This window comes from Micropterus salmoides, unplaced genomic scaffold (assembly GCF_014851395.1).
Source record: "Micropterus salmoides isolate LMB-PRFRI ecotype aquatic unplaced genomic scaffold, ASM1485139v1 Ms_hic_scaffold_3582, whole genome shotgun sequence".
Taxonomy (NCBI): Eukaryota; Metazoa; Chordata; class Actinopteri; order Centrarchiformes; family Centrarchidae; genus Micropterus; species Micropterus salmoides.
Window position 1 is genome coordinate 1 of NW_024042909.1, and position 22,349 is coordinate 22,349.

The 22,349-nt window shown below is 38.8% G+C and overlaps 1 protein-coding gene and 1 long non-coding RNA gene across 2 annotated transcripts; one reads left to right on the forward strand and one right to left on the reverse strand.

The window, feature by feature from the left end:
* Positions 1-1,654: 1,654 nt before the first annotated feature.
* LOC119884607 (cadherin-4-like) lies at positions 1,655-10,406 on the forward strand (the record flags this gene model as incomplete). Its single annotated transcript, XM_038694992.1, has 3 exons — positions 1,655-1,810; positions 7,686-7,830; positions 10,152-10,406. Coding segments are annotated over 3 exons (534 nt in total), but the record flags the coding sequence as incomplete, so codon positions are not given.
* A 2,071-nt stretch (positions 10,407-12,477) lies between these two features.
* Positions 12,478-20,593, reverse strand: LOC119884608. Its single transcript, XR_005441054.1, has 4 exons — positions 20,435-20,593; positions 18,763-18,795; positions 13,992-14,043; positions 12,478-12,573 (listed from the first exon to the last, which is right to left on the reverse strand). It is a non-coding gene; the product is annotated as an uncharacterized LOC119884608 (long non-coding RNA).
* Between the last annotated feature and the right edge of the window lie 1,756 nt (positions 20,594-22,349).

The window sequence follows — 22,349 nt, forward strand, 5'->3', positions numbered from 1 at the left end:
AGAAAGGTGGATGAATGAGAGGGGAGACCATTTGGCAGCCGGATGTGTAATAATTGCTGTATTTTCTAATGCGACAGGAGAGGTAGAGGAGTCAGTGTGCAGCAGTCTCTTTGCTTTGCTATAGAGGGGGTAATGGTGGTACATGAGCGTTCAACTGAGTTGCTGGCAGGTAGTTGTTAGTTGTTGGGTTTAACGGGTAGAGTTTCTTTGAAGTAATAGCAGTCGATGTCTGCAGCTCGTTAATTATCATAGCTGTCAGCAGTAATCGCTGAGATATGTGCAGAGCATTCGACGTTCTCCTCCCCCTATTCCCCAAAGAAAACACCACCAAGACAGCACAAATAACCTAAGTGTGATGTTATGACAGCTCCTCTTGCATTCTACAGGAAGGTTTCTAAACCGATCACATTTGTTTGATTAAAGATTAAAGGCAACATTAAAGGCCGGATATACTAATATTGAGTTGATGAGTTAAAGATTGATAATGTTGATGCTGCTGAAGAGGAGGAGAAGGAAAATAGTGATAATAGCAGAGTCAGTGATGGTGACAGGTTTTTATTCCACCAGTAGGAAAGTCAGGTTGACACCTGTCTAATACCGTATGTCCGTCCTGTGTCCTTGTTAGTTGCTCCAGCTATTTTCTCAGCAGGGCAGAATTCCGGGTGTGTCAAAAGTGTGGCTAAATTGGTTCCTCAAGAGGTGAAAGATGGAGACAACTTTGGACAGTCATACTCTTCGGGTACACTCAGGCTCTCCACTGAAATAGTCATTGATTAAGAAAAAAGAGATTGGCCTTTTCCCGTGTGTGTTTGTGTACAGTGTGCCCGAATACTGGAGTAAGGTATGATTGAGTCATTTTGATACACCAGCTGATGTTCACGGGTTGTCATGTAGTTAATGGAAGAGATGGGATGCTTTGAGGTTTGGACTCTATTTGGGCACTAAATTGAAAAACTCCTCCAAATGAGTCCCAATTACACAGCACTTCAGTCCAATCACAGGCCTAGCAGTGCAGTTAATGCACCTATTAGCTGTCTATCTGGCAAGGAAAGCTGAACTCAAGCACAGGCCTATTTCTTAAAGAATGTTCTGCTTCCCATCTCCCACAGTTATTAAATAATTATCTTCTCCTGTGCACCCCTGGATTGAGAGATTTTCTTTGGCCCATTTTTCCCTCCTCAAATGTGTTTAATGTTATGTTGCCTGTTGTTGCTCTTAATTACACAACAATTGCAACCTCGTATTTTCACTTTTCCATCTAATAGTCATTTTATCCACAACCTGTTAATCCAGTTTAGCGCCAGCAAATGTTAATAAAGCACTGTCAAAGTTATCAGTAAATACATGTTGATTTCATTTCTCCCTCCCCGAATATTGAATTAAAATGTTTCTTTGAAGCTGCCAATTCTGCTAAACAGAATGCATAGTGCTCCCTGCGGCAGCACTAATGGAATCCTTGAATATGTGGTAGCTAGAAATGCCACACTCTGAGGCACCACATGTTGCAACAATAGATGTTTTAGTTTAGTTTCGTCAGGGCAAGAGAGTCATACACACAGAAAACTCTGTGTGGCTCGGTAACACAGTATGAGACTTTAATAAACACTTGATTGATTGATTGATTGAGTGTTCCTCTTTGTTTGTTGTGATGCAGATTCGTTCAGACCAGGACAAGGACATCTCGATCCGATACAGCATCACTGGGGTGGGAGCAGATCAACCACCCAATGAAGTGTTCAATATAGACCCTGTGCTTGGAAAGATGTTCGTCACCAAACCTCTTGATAGAGAACGTCGTTCTTCTTACCATGTGAGTCTCTCTCTCTTTCTCACACACATACACACTATATATGCACGCAGAGTACCTATGACCATTTAACCCCCCCACAGACATTACTATACAGCAATTTAACCCTTTGACACACAAGTCTTTATATCATGACAACATACATCCGAATCCATGTAGCTCTACATAAAACAAGTTTTAGTGCACAATGATGATGGAATGAATGACAGAATTTCCAGTTTGCACCTTTTCACTCATATAGGTGTGACAGTGCTATTTGCAAAGCATCTGGATGAAGTGAAGTTTAAGCCAGAGAATGTCATTAAAGCTATGAGAAAAGCACTGTAACTAGCCGAGAGCTCAATGATAAATTAATACTGCTGTGCCAGTAACAGTGGCGAAAAGACTCACCGATTAGAGAGGAAAATGGCTTGGTAGGAAAATAAACCTGGATGATGAGTGACAAGATGTGTTCTGGATATACTCTTATTCGTATATCTTTATTCTAGAGACTTGAAGCAGGGGAATCAAAAATATTTCACATCTAAAGCTAACTAATCAACACACAGTATGTTGTTAGTTGTTTGTTTAACCTGTACAGTAATGTAAAAGCAGTCTTTGCCCAGTGCAGCATTTATGTCCATTTTTGTTTTGTCTAATACCAAATTTTTGCCAAAATACCAACACCTGTTTTGGCGCTACCTCATTTGAATGAAACTTTCAATCGTACCATTGTGCTGAGTACTAAAAAGCACTAATTTGTCGTATTGGTGCTTAAGCTGATCTTTCTGCTAGTCTTTCTGCCGCCATGAAAAGAGAGCCCTAATGCTTTGATGTGGTGAACAATCACACTGGGTTAATCACTTTAAGTTGGTGTCTCTAGTTTTCTCCTACTCTGTACCTGCCACTATCCTTGTATTTATATGGGAGTCTAGTCTGACTTACAGTCCTGGTGAGCTTGCAACTCCAACCTTTTAGTGGGAGTTGAACAGATTTACACCCAGGAGAAAGTCTAATCAATGAGGTGATTTGTTAAAAAAGGCAGAGGCTTGCTGAAGGCTGTTTAAGTTAAACTCCAGTGATGTGCATAAATACATCATCTTGTTAAAAATTACAAATACTTACTCATCAAATATAAAATACAAAATACTGGTATTAAAAATGTACTTAATTAAAATACAATTTGTTAATATAAAAATAGATTCTATACAAACCAGGGCAGGAATTTCATAGAGGCCATGAAGGCCATGGCCACTGTGTACCCTCAGTTTGGCCTTATACCCCTCAAAAATATATACATGCCTGAGGCAACAGTGGCCTTGATGTCCCTCCTGCACTGCCCCAGCTGATTTTGCCGTTTTCTTCTTTGCTTCTTTCCTGTCAATATGGTTTTTAACATTAAATTAAATGCTGCACACATAACCAGTTGTGGTTTGAACCACTTTTGAGGCTGGTATGAACCACAGGAAAAAGCAACAACTTTCAGAGCGAGAATAGTCCTTTAGCAAGACTTCTGGGTCTGGTTCAAAATAAGGAGTTTGACTGGGTGTTTCTCGTGGGGATCATTTCCGTGATGTTGTCAGGCACCTGGAATAACTGTTTGAGCATCAGTAGCAAAAACAAGCATTTTGTCGGGCGCAATTGCCCTAAAGCAATGCGTTGGAGCCACTACAGCCGGTTTGTGGCTTCCAGTCGAAGCTGGACGGATTACAAAATGTTTTGTACCTACTAGTCATTTCAACCCAAAAATATGTGAAAGTAGACATCTATGTATTGTGTTGCAGAGACATTTGCTGAAGTTAGCATTCTAACGAGTTAGCCCCAGACGAATGAAGTACGTGATAATATGTTGCATAGCTTTATCTTGGAGGAAAGCAGCTTCTTCAGTCAAGCTACTGGTCACAAGGAACATAAAACACATATTAAATAATGTATTTTAATATTCAAATGGAAATACAAGCTCTTAAAGTATTTTGTTAAAAACTCAAAATACAAATGACAAAATACTCAAAAGTAATTAAATTAACATTAATTGAAATACTGCCCATTTCTGTTAAACTCCATGTTTGTTGAAGATGAAAAGTGTGGAAGTCAAAGAGCAGGGACAAACCAGCTTAGACAAGGTAAAGATGTACATGTAAACAAAATGAAAGGCCTCTCACACTAGATGCTGTTAGAGCAACAGAAAAGCAATTAAACTGTATTGTATAAAACTTGAACATCGTCAGGCCAATAACTTTAAAGACAAAGAACTTTACTAAGCAACACCATCCTGAAAAGCAAGAATTTGACTTTGTCCTCCTCTTTTGTTTACTTCATATTTCATGCAAGGACAGAACAAAGTTACGGTCTAGTTCTTTTTATTTCAAAAGAATGAGCACTCTGAAATTTTTAAATCAGCCATGTAACAAGATGCATTCTTATAAGGAAAAAACCTTGGAGCTTCTGGGTCTGTTGTTATCTCTATCAGGATGCTTCCTCTTTGCCAAATGCCAAGCGCCTGGTACGGTCTGTTTTCTCCCCCTGCCTTTCAAGATAATAACTTTAATGTGGACCCAGAATTACATTTTGCCTTTTTTAAACATGGCGGTAATCTCTGACTCCTGCTGTTATTGAATTAGGGTGTGGGTGCATGCGGGATGGAGGGATGAGGGTGGGTTGAGATAAGGGGCCTGGCTCCTAGCCTGTTACAGCACGGCGAGATGCGAGATGTGATATGCGATGGCAGTGCACGGATATTGGGTGCCGGACAGATCAGACAATGCAGTGGAAAAAGTAAAGTCAAATTAACCTCAGGGAGACCTGAAGACACAATTTTGGTGGAGGTGCAGAGCAGAAGCAAACCGGCGGAGAGGAGTGGATGGGCGGGTGGCATTGGAGACGTTCTTCACCTCTCTGAGGAAAAGAAGCCGATGAAGAATGCTATTTATTCTATTTCCTGCTGCAATGAGCCTGGAGGCTATTTCACTTATCTGGCTCTCATGCTCTTGCAGTGGCCAGTGCAGTGGTAGCCGCTTTCCCATCTTGCTCACTCAGAGTATCCCTCAATTCTCCATACATGACAGGGGGAAAAAAATCTTCTCATGTTACAATTTGTCATATTTCTTCTCTATCTGTTCCTAACATGTTGTCATTTTCCCCCAGCCCCATTTTCATCTCCTTCCTTTAGCCTTCCTTTAGATGAATATCCCTAACATCAAATAAGGTTGAAGGTCCTTCAGCTGAAATTGATTGCTGACATTTTAACAGAATACATATTTACTAGCCTACATTGTTAGGAGCAGGATGTAGATAGTATCTGCATAATTTTTTTTTTCTTTGTATGATATAAACTAAACATCCCCGGTGCTTCTAGCTGACAGGAATATCACTGAATAAGTCATGTTTGGGGATATAAACATTCTCAGGTTGAGTGAAGTGAATCAAAACAGCTTTAAGGAGAACCGTGGAGTTCATTTTGAAATGGCATCTCAGTCTTCAGTTTGACCTTCATGCATGGAGTGAAAAAAAAAAACCCACAAGCATTCATTTAAAGCCAACATTTCCCTGATAATTCAGTTTTCTCCACTGTCGTTTTCATTCAGTCAGTTCTTTATTTCTTCCTCCAGACTTCATAAGAGAGAGAGCCGTCAGGACACACTTTACAGCATGTATTGATTCCAGTAATAACCTCATGTCCAAACTTTGTGAGAAATCCTAGTTGGGGATTCCATTGATCTGAGCACAGCTGAGTTGAATTTGAGATGGGCTGATGTGTTTGTGGAGTCAGAGGGAACTGAAAGATTTCAGGACTCTCTTTCAAACAAAACCACACAGAATGTTGGCCTGGGATCCAACACAATGGTCCTGAAACAAACACCTTGCCTTTACATCAGGGCCACCTTCCAATAAAATAAGATGTTTCTTGTTTTGGTTTCTACTGAGATAAAAATATCTGGGTACTAAGTATAAAAGAGATAAGAAGTCTGGAGAAAGTGCATGATCGCAAAGGCAATTTTTCTGCAAGAAAAATATCCAGAATTTCACATGTTTCTTATTATTGTTGTGTGGGTCTGGGAAATCTTTCTGAAACTTTTATACTGTATAGTTCAATAAAGCAGATTTTATCAGCCCATGTATTCATGAGCTGGGTTGAATGCCAAATTCAGTGAACCAAATTCAAAAACAGTGCAGAGGTGGGGTTTTTTTACTTTAGAAGTACTGTGAAATAGTCACCTTGAAGTATATAAAAACAATGCTTTCAGTTTGTTGGTGTTTTATTTATGTTGTTTCTCCTTTTCTTGTGTCCACTTCTATGAGTGCAGACATTTGGGAATACACTGATAGGTTGAGGGCATCTATCCCAGGAGTGATATACAGAAGTGATATTCAAACATAACAGCTATTAAAACTTAGGCAATGGCAGCAGTTAATGAAGACAAAGGGTGAAGGTTTAGTTTCAGAAGCGTGGGTGTAGACAGTATCACTAGTGTTTTAATGAAATTTGCATTTCCAAAGTCTACCAAAAAATAATACATTTGGCCAACATTTTTGTATTATGTTGGTTTCAATGACAGAGAACTCATATAAGAATATTTGCTTCTCTAACACACAAATAGAGAAATTCAAATAAAATACAATAAAAACAGAAAACAAAGACTAAAGTAATCTGAAATAAAGATTTAGTCACCAGAAATCAGTATGTCCCAGGAACACTGTCCTTGGATGCTGTAGCTTTGACTGATATTCAAGTGTAGTGTCTTTTTATTAGAACAGTAACATTACAGATAGCAAAATATACATGACCTCTTTTCCACACAAAACATTTATTCCTCCCTAAGTAGTATCTGCAGAATATTCCAGAATCAGGCCTGATATAGGAGCTCCATACTGCTAAACTAAAAGTGACAGAGACAAAATAAGATTCAGCAATAATTACATCTAGGGCTGGATGATTAATTGAAAAGTAATCGAAACCGTAATTCAGAGCCTCTAACCGACGTAATTTTCTCATGTTGGTTAGTTCGGTTTTTAATCCTGATAATATTTTTAGTCACATGACCCCGCCCCCTCCAGTCCTGCTCAGCTTCCTGTTAGCGCTAACCGCCTTCACTTTCAGACATTTGTTGACCGTTGTATTAACGGACACACTGTGATCTACACTGCAGATTTACTGCCAGACTGACAACTTGCTCGCTCGCTTTCACCATCACTTTCTGCCGCTGTCTCTCTCTGTCGCCCTCTCACTCGCTGACATTACACACACACATTGCACTGCCCTTAAAAAAAGAATTACCTCCGCTTCTCTTATAACAGCACCTGCCACTTAGATGTCCTTTGATAATTGAGAAAAGGAAGCTAGCAAAGCATTGAGTGTTACCATGCTCTCACAGTGTGCGGGTGAAAATATTAACATTAGTACCGCATAATTCAGCAGCAGTGATGCGCCAAATATAGGGGAACCATATCTCTGGTATGTGCACATCAACATTACCTTATCAATGAAAATTTAGATAACCGATTTTTACATCTCTTAATTTAAAAAAGTTAATCCAGCTTTAAAAGCAAAGCATATTTACAGTAAAAATCTTGTCAGTGAACTATGATGGCAAAAAAACAAAACAAAAAACAACAATCAAAAACAAATAATCGTTCATTAATTGTAATCAAGGTAAAATGTTCAATTAATCGTCTAGCTCTAATTACACCCTTGATGTAAGTAGATAAATTTAGACCTATCATGTTGTTAGATGGACAGTCCCTTGTTGTTTGTATCCATCAAACACCAAATTTGTTAACATTAATAATTTTCTCCATAAAACCAATACAAGCACTCGTCAATTATTTATTAGTTTATCACTCCCTGATTGCATAATGGTTGTAATCTAACCTCATTTCTTGTGATTTTTGTGTTTCCCAGTTGCGAGCACATGCTGTGGACATGAATGGGAACCAAGTTGAGAACCCCATCGATCTGTACATCTTCGTCATAGACATGAATGACAACAGACCCGAGTTCAAAAACCAGGTCTACAATGGCTCTGTGGATGAAGGCTCTAAACCAGGTGATGGATGGAGGGATAGATGGACAAAACAAGAAGTAAAGTGTGAAGCAGGGGCAATTACCAGAGAGAATAATTTATTTAAAAAGATTAAAGAATTGATTGGAGGGGTTAGGTGTTTGGATATGGGTGGACGGAGGAAGAGCGACTAGTATATCAGGGGAGATTGGTGTTGTTAAAACTATGACTACACCAGTCAATCTTTGACGCAACAGAGAATTTTCCATTTCCCTTGATTTAGCAGACAGACGGAGAATCTGTCTCCTACAGTGGCTTTTCATTTAGCTGGCTGCAGCAGTGGCCATAAACCAAAGCGGGTGCTCAGGCTGGAGAGGAGATTGAGGATTAAATGTACCACGCTGTAGCACCACTGGGTCATTTTATGTCTCACCTCAGAGCGGAAGAATCACGGAGATGAGCTCTCTGTGTGCATGCGTGTGTGTGAGTGTGAAGCCTGATGGGCCAGAGTTTATTGCACCAGAAGTGATCTCAAAAGGTATCCAGGTGCTCATTTCCTTTTCTTTCTTTCTCTTTTTTTCTGTCTTTCTGTTTGTCTTTCTTTCTTTTTTCTCTCACTGTGCACTCTCTGCCCCCCCCCCAGCTTTGCCCCAAACAGCAGTCTAGTCTCTGTGGTGTGCATGACATTCAGCTGAACAATAATCATAAAAAAAGAGAGTTTTAGAATTTAGAGCTCCAGTGGTTTCAATGGAAGGCCAATTACAGACTTGAATTAGTTTGCAAATTAAAGAGTCATTATGGCGACCTAATCCTGTCAGGCACAGCTTAGGCCACCCGTACAAAGGGTCCACATTAAACCCCCTAAGAGTGCAGCTTAATGAAATTACCCCCGCAGATGTGCGGCACATTGTGATGCTTCATCTCCTTCTCTCTATCCCCCCATCTCTACAAAAAAGTGATGGGTGGAGAACTGATAGTCACTCCGCCTGGAATCAAACCAAATATGGAGTCTGTCCTCTGTTTCTCCCTTTTCCTCTCCCTCCCTCTGTTCCTGCCGCCTTTTTTTCTCGTCTCGCTGAGAGGCCTTTAGAGTGCTCCCTCTGGCCGAGTCATTGACAAATGTTGCTTTGAAATGTAATGAAGTTTGAAATGGGAGCTGCGGTTACAATTATCCTCGGACAGGGGCTGTCACTGGCATGATATCACTATCTCTGGCAATTAGAATCGGCTGCGAGAGAGGAAGAACAAGAGTGAGAGAGAGATGGAGAGATTGGGTGACAGGCAGTGATCCCACTGAGTTATATGAGTGCATGGAGGCAGCAAACAAGCGGTGCATTCATGGAAGGATAGTGGCTTATTCTCTCCAAAAGAACCGTATCTGCATATACTATATGTCTGTGCTTGCTTGTGCTTGTAGGTGGAGTGATTATTATTTACAAAACAGGTTTCCAACAGTTTTAGATTAATGTAAGCAAAGATTAAACATCTAGATGGTTGTTTAGCTTATTCTTATGTAATGGTAAAGCATAGTAATCAGTATATAAGAATAATGTTATTAGCAATATCTGTAATCAGAATATCTGCCATCAAAATCTACTTGTAGGATGTACAAGTGCCATCCATTTGGGTCAGTTAAAAAAATGATATACATTATATTTGTAGCCTGTTCTTTATATACACTGTAAATGCAAAAGATGATGTGAGTTATGAGGCCTAGATATGTACAAATGGACCAGTATCAGTGTGATGATTACCAATACACTATCTGTTATTAAAATATGTTTGTAGGATAGTTGATTAAGCAGAGTAGTGCATTGTGTCCAGATCATTTTGTAGGTTCTACCTGGTTGTTTCATTATAAATTATCCAGTTAAAGGCACAATAGCAAAAAATTGGCCACTTTGGCCACAAGAGGCAATTACAGGATAGTGAGACTTAATTTCCCAGTTATCAGTAATCAGTTACACAACAATACCTAATTGGTTTTATTCTGGTTTTTAATGATTTTTGTTTTCAAATGCCATTCTGATGCTTTCATTTGCCAGTGTAAATTACCTTGAGTTGTTTGAAATGTGCAATACAAATAAAGCTGCCTAGCCTTGCCTAAAGTTAGTTAACATTAGCCACCATTAAGCTACTGGTCATACCAGACCAACGAAGGCTGCAGCAGTAAAACCTCTGGGTGTACTGAATTGGGTAAGGGTGTGTGTTACTGCATATAAGTTCACCTCTTATTTTCTAAAAGGGGCATTGTGTTATTCCATCTTTCAAAAGTTACTCCTTTAACACATAGAAAGGCTACAATAGATCTGTTCGGACATAAATATCACATGTATCCCCTTGACAAATATTCTTTTCTTCATCAGGAACGTATGTGATGCACCTGTCAGCGTTCGATGCTGATGACAACACCACAGCTAATGGAATGGTGCGCTATCGAATCCTGTCCCAGACGCCGCACAGCCCCATCCCTAACATGTTCACCATCAACAGTGAGACTGGAGATATTGTGACCGTGGCGCCTGGTCTTGATCGAGAGGTTGGTCTTCTATGTCCCAAAGTATTCACAAAAGGATTTTTAAATGTTTTTCAGAGATAAAATTAAAATAAGGAAATCAATCAACATAAATAAGGAATGTATAATGATTTTTGTCTTAAAAGTCTGTGAGTGTGAAACTCCTTTATCTTTGTTTATAGAGCACAGTTCCTAACAGCATTATTTACTCCGAGGACAGTCTAAGATGTGCCTTACAAATGTTCTCTAGCCATTTGTCACCAAACACACACACACAACTAATTTTTTTTTTTCTTACAGTAAATTGCCTTCTTCTGCGGTCACCTTGTTTATGGTGCTATAAAAGTTGTGACAGCATCCAAATGTGTTTATTCTTGTGACATGGATGTGCCAGTGACAACTCTGCAAAGAAATCTCCGAGACAGATCATCCTCCCAAACTGTCACCAGTGACAGACCTATTAACAACACATCATGCTACAGTGGGCTGCTCACGTTGTGTGGTGTGTGAGTTTTAGTGTGTGTCTGTGTTTGTCTGTGTATGTGTTTGGGTGGTAAAGATAGAGTGGAAATATCTGAGATAGAACGCCCTTGACACCTGTCAGACAAACACAAAAGCCCATATAATCACATCTACCCTCGATAAAACACAGGCAATTGAGGGGGTAAAAAAACTGAAGGGAGCAATAGAACAAAAACAGAGCTGGGCAGACAGAGTATTACAATGAGTTGAGAGGAAGTGAGCGTGAATTTGGCAATGAAGATATGGTGACAGAGAAGCAGGATGAGATATGAGAGAGCCAGGGGTGAAAAAGAGAGGTATGAGGGAAACATGGATTAAAATGTCTCAGCAAACATCTGCTGATCTGCTAATCCAGCCAGTCACCCTTAACATAGGATTAAACTCTTACCTCAATACACACACACAGACACACACAGACACACACACACACACACACACATTCCTGTACGTGCCTCATAGTGAGGTCCAGGTTAATTAACTGCTGGAGTGAGGACCACCCTTTCTACTATACTTAGAGACAAATGCATGATAGATTCCAACACTGGGTGGCACCTTGATGCCAGTTTCCACCTCAGTTCCTTAAAAAACATGAAGGAAATTTTTAATTTTTTTAACCCAGTTTACCACTGGAGTGGGGACCTTTTCAAGGGGGCGCTATTGAGTTCGTTTCAGAATGGACTAGTTTAACTACCTTCTATTTTTAGCATTAAATTTAATAATTTTAATGTTCTAGTATAACACATTATGTAAAAATAAGTCAGTATGGACATTTTTAAAAAGAATTGCCCAGTCTGAGATTCATAGATAAGCAGAATACCTAAATTTATGGAGGTGACCATCGATTTGACTGCTGTACAAACATACATACTTACTGGTCAATTACTGCTTTACTAAAGTAAATATAACTTGAGCAATCCACATATACAACTTTCAACAAAGCTGCAGGGATATAAAAGAAATCCATTTTATTTATTCATTTAGCTGAAGCTTTTATCCAAAGTGACTTACAATTGCTATACATGTCGGAGGTCACACGCCTCTGGAGCAACTAGGGGTAAGTGTCTTACTCAGGGACACAGTGGATGGGTCACAGTGGGGGATTGAAGTGCGCTATCACCACCCCCAAATCCATTGTTTATTAAGCATAAACAGAAATAAATTATTCCAGAAACAAACTACTGCCTCTTGTACAACTCAAAAAATACAGTAAAGTGTACTGTATCATAACTACTATTAATTCACCAATTAAAGTGAGGGCCAATATGAAGAAAATTGATATTATCAGACAATCAATTGAAAATGAGGAACACTGTCTTGCAAAGTACAATGAAAACAAAAATCCTTTGAATTTTTTACAACTGGTTTTGAGTTTTAGGAACGCTGAACACTAGCTTATTGTGGCTAGCCTTGCCTTTTACAGTACATCATCTGACACTATATGGTCCAGGATAGATTAATTTCAGATTATTATCAATCAGTAGTTCAGTAGGAGACTGTAAATGGCAAAAACATTTGGCTTTTGAATACTTAAGAATACGTGAAGCGCCGCTTTGTCTAAGGGTCACAATTGTGTTGTACACAAAGTTGGACATCTTTCCATGACCCTTGAGCCAAGGCCTTTTCTCCATGTATACATTGCTCACAGTCCTTTTTTCCAGGCACTCTACATCGCAGTTCTCTCTACCTCACTCCATGCTCTCTTGCTCTCTCATGTTTGACTTTGTTCTTCTGTGGAAGCCTGGGGGTCTCATCTACAACAGGAACAGACAAACATCATTTCCTATTAGTCGATGAAACCTCAGGTATAATGGATTTAAAAAAAAATGCTCATGTGTATTCAAGTGCTTTAATTAAATGTGACAACCAAGAACTGACAGATGATTGCAACTCTCTTACCATGGGACAAAAAAGGTTAATTGTTAAAGGTCACAAAAACACATTTAATATTTACCATCATCAGTGTTGGGCAGTAACGCTTTACTGTAATAATATTACTTTTCCCTGTAACTAGTAGTGTAATTGTAAAGTGAAGTGTAGTTACTTTTCTAAAAAACTCGTTACTAAACGCACCATCCTTGACATGAATCCACGACTGTGCGGCAGCTCAGCGGTACCGTATGTAAAGACCATAGCATACTCGCTGTTGTGAATACGATATTAGTTAATAACTCGCGAGAGATGCTTTGTTTGGGGGCAAAGGCAGGGTGGTAGTGAAAGCAGTGTTTCCCATAATTAGCCTATAATTTGGTTAATTGTCAACGCTGACCACCACATTAATTTAAAAATTTTTACTAGGCATATTTAAAATCATATCTGACTGAGGAGCTGTATTGAGGAGCAAATATTCGTGCAGCACCTCCTGGCTCGCGCTCTCTTTCTCTCTCGTGAACACCGCTGCACAAACTTGTCCAAAGTCTGTGTTCGGTCCCGTTCATACAGTGTTTACTGGGAGGCTGCTGAGCGCGGTGTCGTTGCACGCTTGGCTCCTGTTCTGGTGCCCAAACCAGCGCCGCTTGCTGAGGCCTAAAACCTCAGTGCCTGAGCAGAGGTGTAACGTTAAACACAAAACACTCCCAGGTGCTGCGAGCTCCCAGTCCGGGCTGAGTCAGCTACGACCACTAGGCTAACTGAGCTTATAAGATCACAGCAGCTACTTAATGGCACTTAGCAGTTACTTTAGCAACAAGTAACACATCTGTTCATCAGCAACCTCCGTAAATCACAGAGAGTTGAGACAGAGCAGCTGGGGGACACGGGGAACTTTAATGTTATTTTATGAGGCCCAACAGTTACTGTGTTGCCTTAGTAGACAGCAGAGGACGCAGACAGAACTAAATAGATTGTGCTCTGTAGCACGACAGTAATGATCTCTCTGAAAAGATAGATCGTGGAGACATTTTATTTTTTAAATCTAATATTGCCCACCCAGTAATAAGTAAAGTAATACTTTAAAGGAGTAATAACTAGTAATATATAATAATTTCTGAGTAACTTGCCCAACACTGACCATCATAAATTAGAAAAGAGTTACAAACAAACACTCAAACAAAAGTACACATACACTTACAGTAAGAGTAAAGTAGTACTCTACTTGTCTTTTGACTGAGTTAAAGTATGAAACAAAGGCAGGAGTTTTTGTATATTTCATAATTAAAGCAATTTAACTCACCATCAGTGAGTTCTCCTTATCTCTAACTCAGCGCAGGGGTCAGAACCTCCATCTGAAAAACAAGAGCATACAAAAAGTAACACCTCATACTATATAGTGTGGGTAAGGCTGCATCCTTCTGTATTTGTTAACTGTTAGAGAGTTGAAAAGTGTTTCAGGTTTTAAATGGACAGCATCCTTACTGCCAAAAACATATTATCCACTGGTCTTCCTCTCTTCACTGTGTGTGGGGTGGAGGTGAAAGTGAGACTTTCACCTGTGAAAAACAGCAACAGTCATTTATTATTACTCTGTGCTCTAATAAAAACCTAAGTTGCAGAGTACAAAGACTGCCGGTGAATAAAAGGAGTTTTAAAATGACTTGTCTTGACCTTCCAATGTTACTGGCCTGTATGGATCAGTTACACCATTTTCACTATACTAAAACTAGAGCAATTACACACCCAATACCTCCTTTGCGAGCATTTTCTTCCTTTCTTCATTTTCTTTTTGTTAAACATATTTCACATACTTGTTATTGTTGTTTAGATTTTTTTATATAACACTCGGCTAATTTTGTTAGGCCTTTTTTAAATAATGACTGCACATACAGTATAAACACCGTCCGTGGAAATTGTGGTACTGACAGAGGATTAATCAGATAATTGCACACTAATAATTATACGAGGACTGAATATCAACTGCTCTTCTAAAGGTGTAACTGTTTCTACAGTGTATATATTCGCGCAACATCTCTCGCTCACTCTCTCCGTCTCTCATGAACAGCGCTGCACAAATCTCTCCAACACAAAGCTGTCAATGTCAGAGACCCACCTTAGTTGGTATAGGGAATTAAACCTGAACGTGTCACTTACAATCGATGCCGTAGCGGTGAGAGTCGAGCTTTCAGTACAACGTAAACAAAGAAAGCAGCATGTAACCTTTCAGACCCACCGCACAGAAAGAGGCCCATTATTTCAGCGACTTGCGCCGCGCTAGGGCACTTTGTTGCTGTGTAGAGGATCGCGCACCGCACGCCATGCCGCAGTCGAAGTACTTTTGTGCTGAACCCAGCGCAAATCGCTTCTTTTCTGAAAGGTTCTTTATGGAAGAACATAGTCCTTTCAATACCTTCCGTCACTGAACATTTAACGTTACATCTGTGTTGAAAAAATGTTGCCAGGTGTAAAACACTACATAACATCAGGAGCTTTTAGACTTTCAGGACTGTAGGCTACCAATTACCTGCATTTCAGTTATTAATAACACTGCATGAATGATGTCTAGATGAGAGTTGATGACAACAATTCAGTTTATTTCCCTCTTATTAACAGTTTCCCCTGGGGAATAAATGAAGTTAATATTCCTCTTATAGTAATAATACTTACATATTATAGAAACACAATTGTTAATGTAATTTAATATTAAAAATCAACTTAAGTTATTACTAGTGAAAATTAATGCATAATCGTGAAACCGTGATTATTTCTCTGACAATAATCTGTAATCGTTGCATCCCTATTGATGATAGGGCTGGGAAATCTGTCACAATTTAGGGTGCTATGATTACATAACAATAATAATTCCCAATGTATCTTTGTGGGTATAAAATTTTTGTTCCATAGAATTACTTTATGAATGACCACATTCATAACAACCTAATCATTAAAACCAATATAATAATCACTTATTTCCATTTGCTTTATTAATACAATCAAAGTACACAAACTGACAAGTATGTAACTGAATTGAATCTTGACTAATAAACTGTTGACATCTTTGAACAGACTCCACTTATTTTTCAGTAGGTCGTTTACTTGTCATCCACTCTCAACGTTTTACCCACATTACGACTGTCGCAGCAAGAACTGCATGGTATCTACAACTTTGCAAGTTGACAAGGCACAGCAACAAACTGACTGCAGTCCCACTGACATCTTGCTCTCAGGATTGGCCAAAAAGTTGCAGTCTCTGCCTGGGACTCTACTTTCATTTAAAAAAGAAATCTGCCATCAACTTTTGTCTGAGAGAACAGAACGAGCAGGGACTGATTTGAGTTCATGCTCAGGACAAAGGCTTTTTTACATAGTCATTTTAGTAGTATAGTGTTGAATAATACAAATAAATTATGTTAATAACTGACAATTAACGTAAAAGTTAATTTACCTTGAAGAAATAGTTTTTTGGGGGAATACATGTATTGTCTTTCTTTCTGAGGGTTTATTGAGAAGATCAAATCACTTTAGTGTGCATGCTAAATATAAATAAATCTATATTATCTAAAGCTAATTGGCTGCTGGCTCTAACTCCATATTTAGTGAATAGACATGACAGTCCTTTACTTTTCTCATCCAGCACTTGGCGAGAAAGTGAATAAGCACACGTACCAAAATGTTGCAACTGTTCTAACATGTCATAATATAACATCCATAACTTCACTAGAAGTTTTAGTCCGTGTACACGGTGACAGCGTGCGTGCTGGTCAGGACTGGTAAATGAAACTGTTGAAACACGAGAGACTGGCTTGTGCTGAGTAGGGATGCAACGATTACAGATTTTGTTGGTACGATTATAGTCAGAGGAATAATCACGGTTTCAAGATTATCATGATTATTATGCATTAATTAATTTAACAACACTAGTAATTACTTAAGTAGGTTTTTAATATTACATTAACAATTATAAAACTATAATATTTAAGTATTATTATTAATATAAGAGGAATATTAACTTTATCTCCCAGGGGAAATTGTTATTGGGGAGGGGAATAAACTGAACTGTTGTCATCAACTCTCATCCACATGTATAAGTTTTAGTGAAAATGATGATGAATGTTCAATGATGAAAATTGAGAACATGTCTCATGCAGCGTTATTAATAACTGAAATGCAGGTAATTGGTAGCCCACAGTTCTGGAAGTTTATAAGCTCCTGATGTTCTGTTAGTGTTTTACACCTGCAACATTTTCTCAGCACAGACAGGAGGAAGCAACAGGATGTTAAATGTTCAGTGACTGAAGGTCGCAGAGGACAACGTTCTTCCATAAAGAACCTTTCACAAAAGAAGTGATTTGCACTGTGTGGAAGCTGGGTTCAGCGCAAAAGTTCAGCTAATTTGACTGCTGCTTGCGTGCGAGCTCGTCAAGCTTTGGCGTGGCACAAGCCATTGAAAATAGGCCTCATAGCGCAGCGGTGCTGTCGGTTACACCTGCTTTGTTTGTTTATGTTGTACTGAAAGCTGATCTCAGTGCGACAGCATTGATTGTAAGTGTCACAATTATATTTAATTCCCCAACAACCTGCCACATTATTTAAATAAGTTATTATGTATTACCTTTACTTACTTATTTTAAAACAATTGTAAAATGGGTCGCCAAATTTACTTGGGCAGCTGTTAATCTACCTGGACGGCCCGCCCAAGTAAACCCTATGTGTGGGAAACACTGATTAATTAACCGTGACGTTTTAAAGCACGGTTAATAGTGAAATCCAGCAATCGCTACATCCCCAGTGCTGAGCAATATCCCATTCAGTCAGCTGTTTACCCCAACCCCTTGTAAAATGTAGCTTTTCCACTGCAGGCTATATAAATCCATCTCGCCTGATGTTAGCAGTAAGATTACTGGCAGCTAAAGTTCAGGAACAGCGTTAAGATTAAGTACTGTAAAATAATCACAACTTCTAAGCCTGCAGATATTCAATTTCTGATTAGGGCTGTACGTAACGATTATTTTTCAAGTCAATTAATCAAACAATTATTTTTTCAATTACCCAATTAATCTAACGACTAATTTTCTGTATTCTAAAAGGAAAAAAGTTGCCCATTACTCGATTAACATACCAATTTATCCAAAATAATATCAAAAACATTCCTAATAAATAAATCTATATTTTAATCATCCTGATGAAGCACATTAGAATAATGTGTGTGTGTGTATATATATATATATATATATAATAAGAATAGCAGCAAATCTTAAAATGAATCAAATTTCCACACCATTGATGTGTTGTGATAACAACAATAACAGACATTAATTATTAGGCTACTTTACTTAAAACTTTTAATGTTTTTGACATGGATTAATTTCAATATTGAGTACTGCAGTATGATAATCAAATGTATTTCTGCATCAGTGTCGGGCAAAGAAAACAATTGAAAGGATTCACAGACTGTACAGACAGTCACAGATCGTCTGTAATGTTAGTTTCAGCTGTTTTCTCGCTCATATGTGGCCGTTAATTAAAACAGAAAATATGAAACGGCCGAACGTTCGATGTCTTGAGGTGTAACGTTATGCTACAATGACAGCAGCGGGGCAAAAATTACTTTTAACATGAAAGCGATTAAGAAATACTACGTGTCCTTGTGCTGATGATGTGCCATGCTCGTGTGGCGACAGAAAGTAAATAGGATTTGCGGTGCTGCCGTCAGTGCTCCAGGATACTTTCGCTCACGTGTTCATGCTGCTTCACGTATTCGTGGACAGTTGTGCTGCAGTGAAGCTTTTCTCAGATCACAGAGACTGTCTGTCTAAAATACTTCCAAACTTTAGATGGTCGAAGGCACGGTCTTGTAGCTGGAGCTTGTCCGGGGGAATCCTGCCAACACTGGATCGACTATGTTGACGAATTGCCCGAGCCCTAAATTCCTGTTTATATTATCGGTCTGCAGCTGATATTGTTTCATTTAAAAATGTCAGCTTTAACGCTGAATCACAACTACTACTACTTTTACAGTGAAGAAAGAAGTCAGTGTCAGGATGGAGTAAAGAGTTTGTAAAGGCACATACCTGTGTTTGACTCATAGCGATCTCTTCCTGGACCTAACACCAATGAGAATAATGAAAATGATGTCATGTTATACTCTGAACAAAATATAAAAATAACAATGTGTAGTAGTAATATTAAGTGATACAGTACTGCTGCATTTCATATCATATAATACATCTCTCTACACAGTGAGAGAGAGAGAAAACACATGTTTTAAGTGAATTGGACACCCTGTCATAAATACGAGGTTACGTCTCAAGTCTCCAGTGAGACAATGTGCCATTTGTGCTTTGTTTCCAGATACTGCTTTATACTCAGTAGCGATTATTCAGGACACCTGTACAATCTACTGCAATTCTGTACAAAAGGTTCAGTTTCTGACCATTTTGTCAGGAATGTGTAAATTCAGTTCTGTTTATTACTAAGCCTATAGTTCAAGGTGTTGTTACACTGAAAGGTGATTTTGCTCTCCCTGTTTATATATATGAGTAGGGCGGAATATTAAACACATCTGAATATGATGTAGTCCAGTACAACATTTTCACCAACTATGACCTCAGTGCTAAAAAATTTAATTCACTTAACACCTATATGACTGTGTCAAAAAAGAAAACTGATTAAAGGCATCATTAAAGTAGACTTTGTGGCAGCACTGTTGTAATGGATTGTATAAGACTTTACAGGTGTACTTTATAAAGTAAGTGTACTTTTTGAAAATCCGTTGCAGGCTGCGGGCAGATTTTACCTAATTTTATAAACAAACTGTTGTCAGGAAACATCACGTTTTCTTCTTTTTATGGTGGCAACTGTTATTCAGCTCTCCCTGTCAGAAGCTTTCCCTCCACTAACTAAACAGACAGTCACAGAGGTGGGAGTGAGACAGGCAATAGGAAAGGGTACTAAATCAATCAAGTAGTAGCTGATAAATATTTAATTTTCACACAATAAGCCATGAGAACAGAGCTGCTTTGGGATCAAAATAATAATAAAAGAGACTGTGTTACATCTACTTCAGTGTCCTCTCTCAGGTGTAATGTTGGCTCACCTGTCTTGGGCCACATCCGCACTACTACGTTTCTGTTTAAAAGGAGATTTAAACCAAAAACGATCTCCGTCCCCAGCAGCATTTTATCTGCATAACAGAATGGATCTCTGTCTCTGAATACGTGAAGTGGCCGTCCACATAGCCTACACTGAGCATGCGCGTGCCGGTATAAACAGGAAGCACATTGTCTACTTCGCATTAGTAGAAGATTTGTTAAAAGAAGAAGGTACTACTACAGACTAAAAACCACACCAGAGATAGTTCTGCATGGATCTAACACGAGGTGGAATTGTTACTGACAGTAACAGGGGAGTTAAAAGCAGCTGTGGCAGCAGAAAAAACAGACTGGGATTTGTCGCAAAGCAAATACGGCCTCATGCACAGTAGCCTATAAGTGTATTGTTATTTACACAGAAAAAATATTTACAATTTAACAGCACTATTCTGTTGCATCTGCACTAAATCCATTAAATATGCACTTCTGCCATCATGTTAAACCATGTACCTATCAATTGTGTGCTGGAGATCTGACTGGAGCGGTTCTGGAGCCACTCAATTAAAGTTAGAGCTTGCTGTTTTCTTCCATTCAAAATAATATTGCACATTAACATCATTTGACAAGAAGCAGAAATATCTATAAATCTTACCTGCTCTGAAATTGCCTCTTGCGTCGGTTAAGATGAAGTCTTCGTCTTTAAATTTTTCAAACAAATCTCTCCAAACTCCTGCTAACAAATCTCTCCAAACTCCGGCCACGCTCTGTTTTCTTCTGCTCCTCTCTGCTGCGCTGCTGAAAGGTTGGGGGAGGGGGGAAGTTCCAGGTGCAGGGGGGCGTGTCCCTCCGCTGATGGCCCATTAATTAAGCCTGAGCCGAGAGGCTGCAAAGTCACCACAATATTCCCACTTCTCAGCTCTGACACAGAGGCCTGTGTTACAGGCTACAGTGTTTAAAATAAAGCAAGAAACACATTTATCAGTGACAGTAGAAACACCAGGCTTTACATACTGTTAGAAGTAAAATTTCATATATTTAAAATTTTACTTAACTAAAAGTATAAAAGTACCATAAGCAAACACCGTAATTTAATTGTTGACTGTATTTTATTCATCTAAATCTGAAATGCAGCTAGTAACAAAATCTATACAATTTTAGACGTATAAAGAAAAATGGTGGTTTTAGAGAGTCTTGAATCTGTGGAACTGTACAGGCCACTTTGTGTGTATTTGTATATGGGGCAGCGGAGGTTTAAGGGGGACCTCAACACTGTCAGGAGAACTGTCTGTGTTCCCTCCACATTTGCCCAGGTTCTGGCTAAGACATCATAGGAAGAGACTTGAGGGAGATGCTTTGCTCAGTCTTATTAATGGCTCTTTTTTGTCCTCAGGAGATAAAAAGGATGCCCTGAGCACATTTTGAATACTGTACCTTCTGTTTTAAGTGCAACAACTTTTCCAGTGCACCATCCAGCTGATAGTTACTTTAAATATAGTACAATGGTCCCTTACTCAAGAAAAGTAGAAATAGATATTTATCACAAGTCCTCAAAAAGGTATAAAAGTATTCCATAGTCATAGTGAATATACTTAAGTATCAAAAGTAAAAGTGCTCATTCTGTATGACATTGTAGTACCTCAGTTCATGCATGCATTCTGTCCTTAATGAATTAATCTCCAAACATCAGTGGTTGGTGTTCCAGTTATGCTGGCTGTAACAAAGTTGTGCAATATTTTCATTGACAAATAATTATTTTTCTTCATCTCAGTAACTTTATAGGGTTCAGATAAACAGCAATAATACAATACAGGATTTAAAAATGTAGGGGAGCAAAAGTATAAAGCCCCTAAAATGAAAATACTTAACATTTACAGGAATCATATGTGAGTTTCTTTGGCTCTTTCTCTGGTCTCATATGGTGCAATGTTCAGGGTACTTAAATTAAATTAGACTTATTCAAGATCAGTTAGAGATCTCTTGTTTTGATTGAGGAAGATATAAATGAGATGATATGTGGTTGTTTCTCCTGAGTTGAATTTAAGACGTAGGAGAAAAAATCCTTTGGTCTCACCTTAGTATAAAAGTAAATATTTTCTATGAGAGAAATTAAAGAAACACCTATATCTCTTCTTGGATTTTGCTTTTCTCTGTGCAAGCACCTGCAATGTAATCAATAATCTACAAAGTAACAAATGTGAATCATTTTGGTTGGGAGGGTGGAGGTGGGTGCCATTATAAATGTACCTGAGCTGCCATTTCAGTGACTGACATGTTTTTATATCTTATGTAAAACAGGACATGATCCTGGATCATAGTAAAGATTTTCTCCAAAAATGATTGTTGTAAAACTCTCCCTGCTCTCTAAAACCATTTTTAAGGAACGAAGGCAATCCTTAGTGTCATTAGTCATTAGTATGCAGGCCATAATTTTCCTTTGGTGAGTTATTGTGTAGGCACAGAGTCTCTAAGACCAGCTACAGGTACCACTGAGGAACTAGGAGACAAAGAGGGCCCAGGAGAGAGGTCATGTCCGTGTGACCGAGCTGCGTGATGTGGCTGTGGAGGCT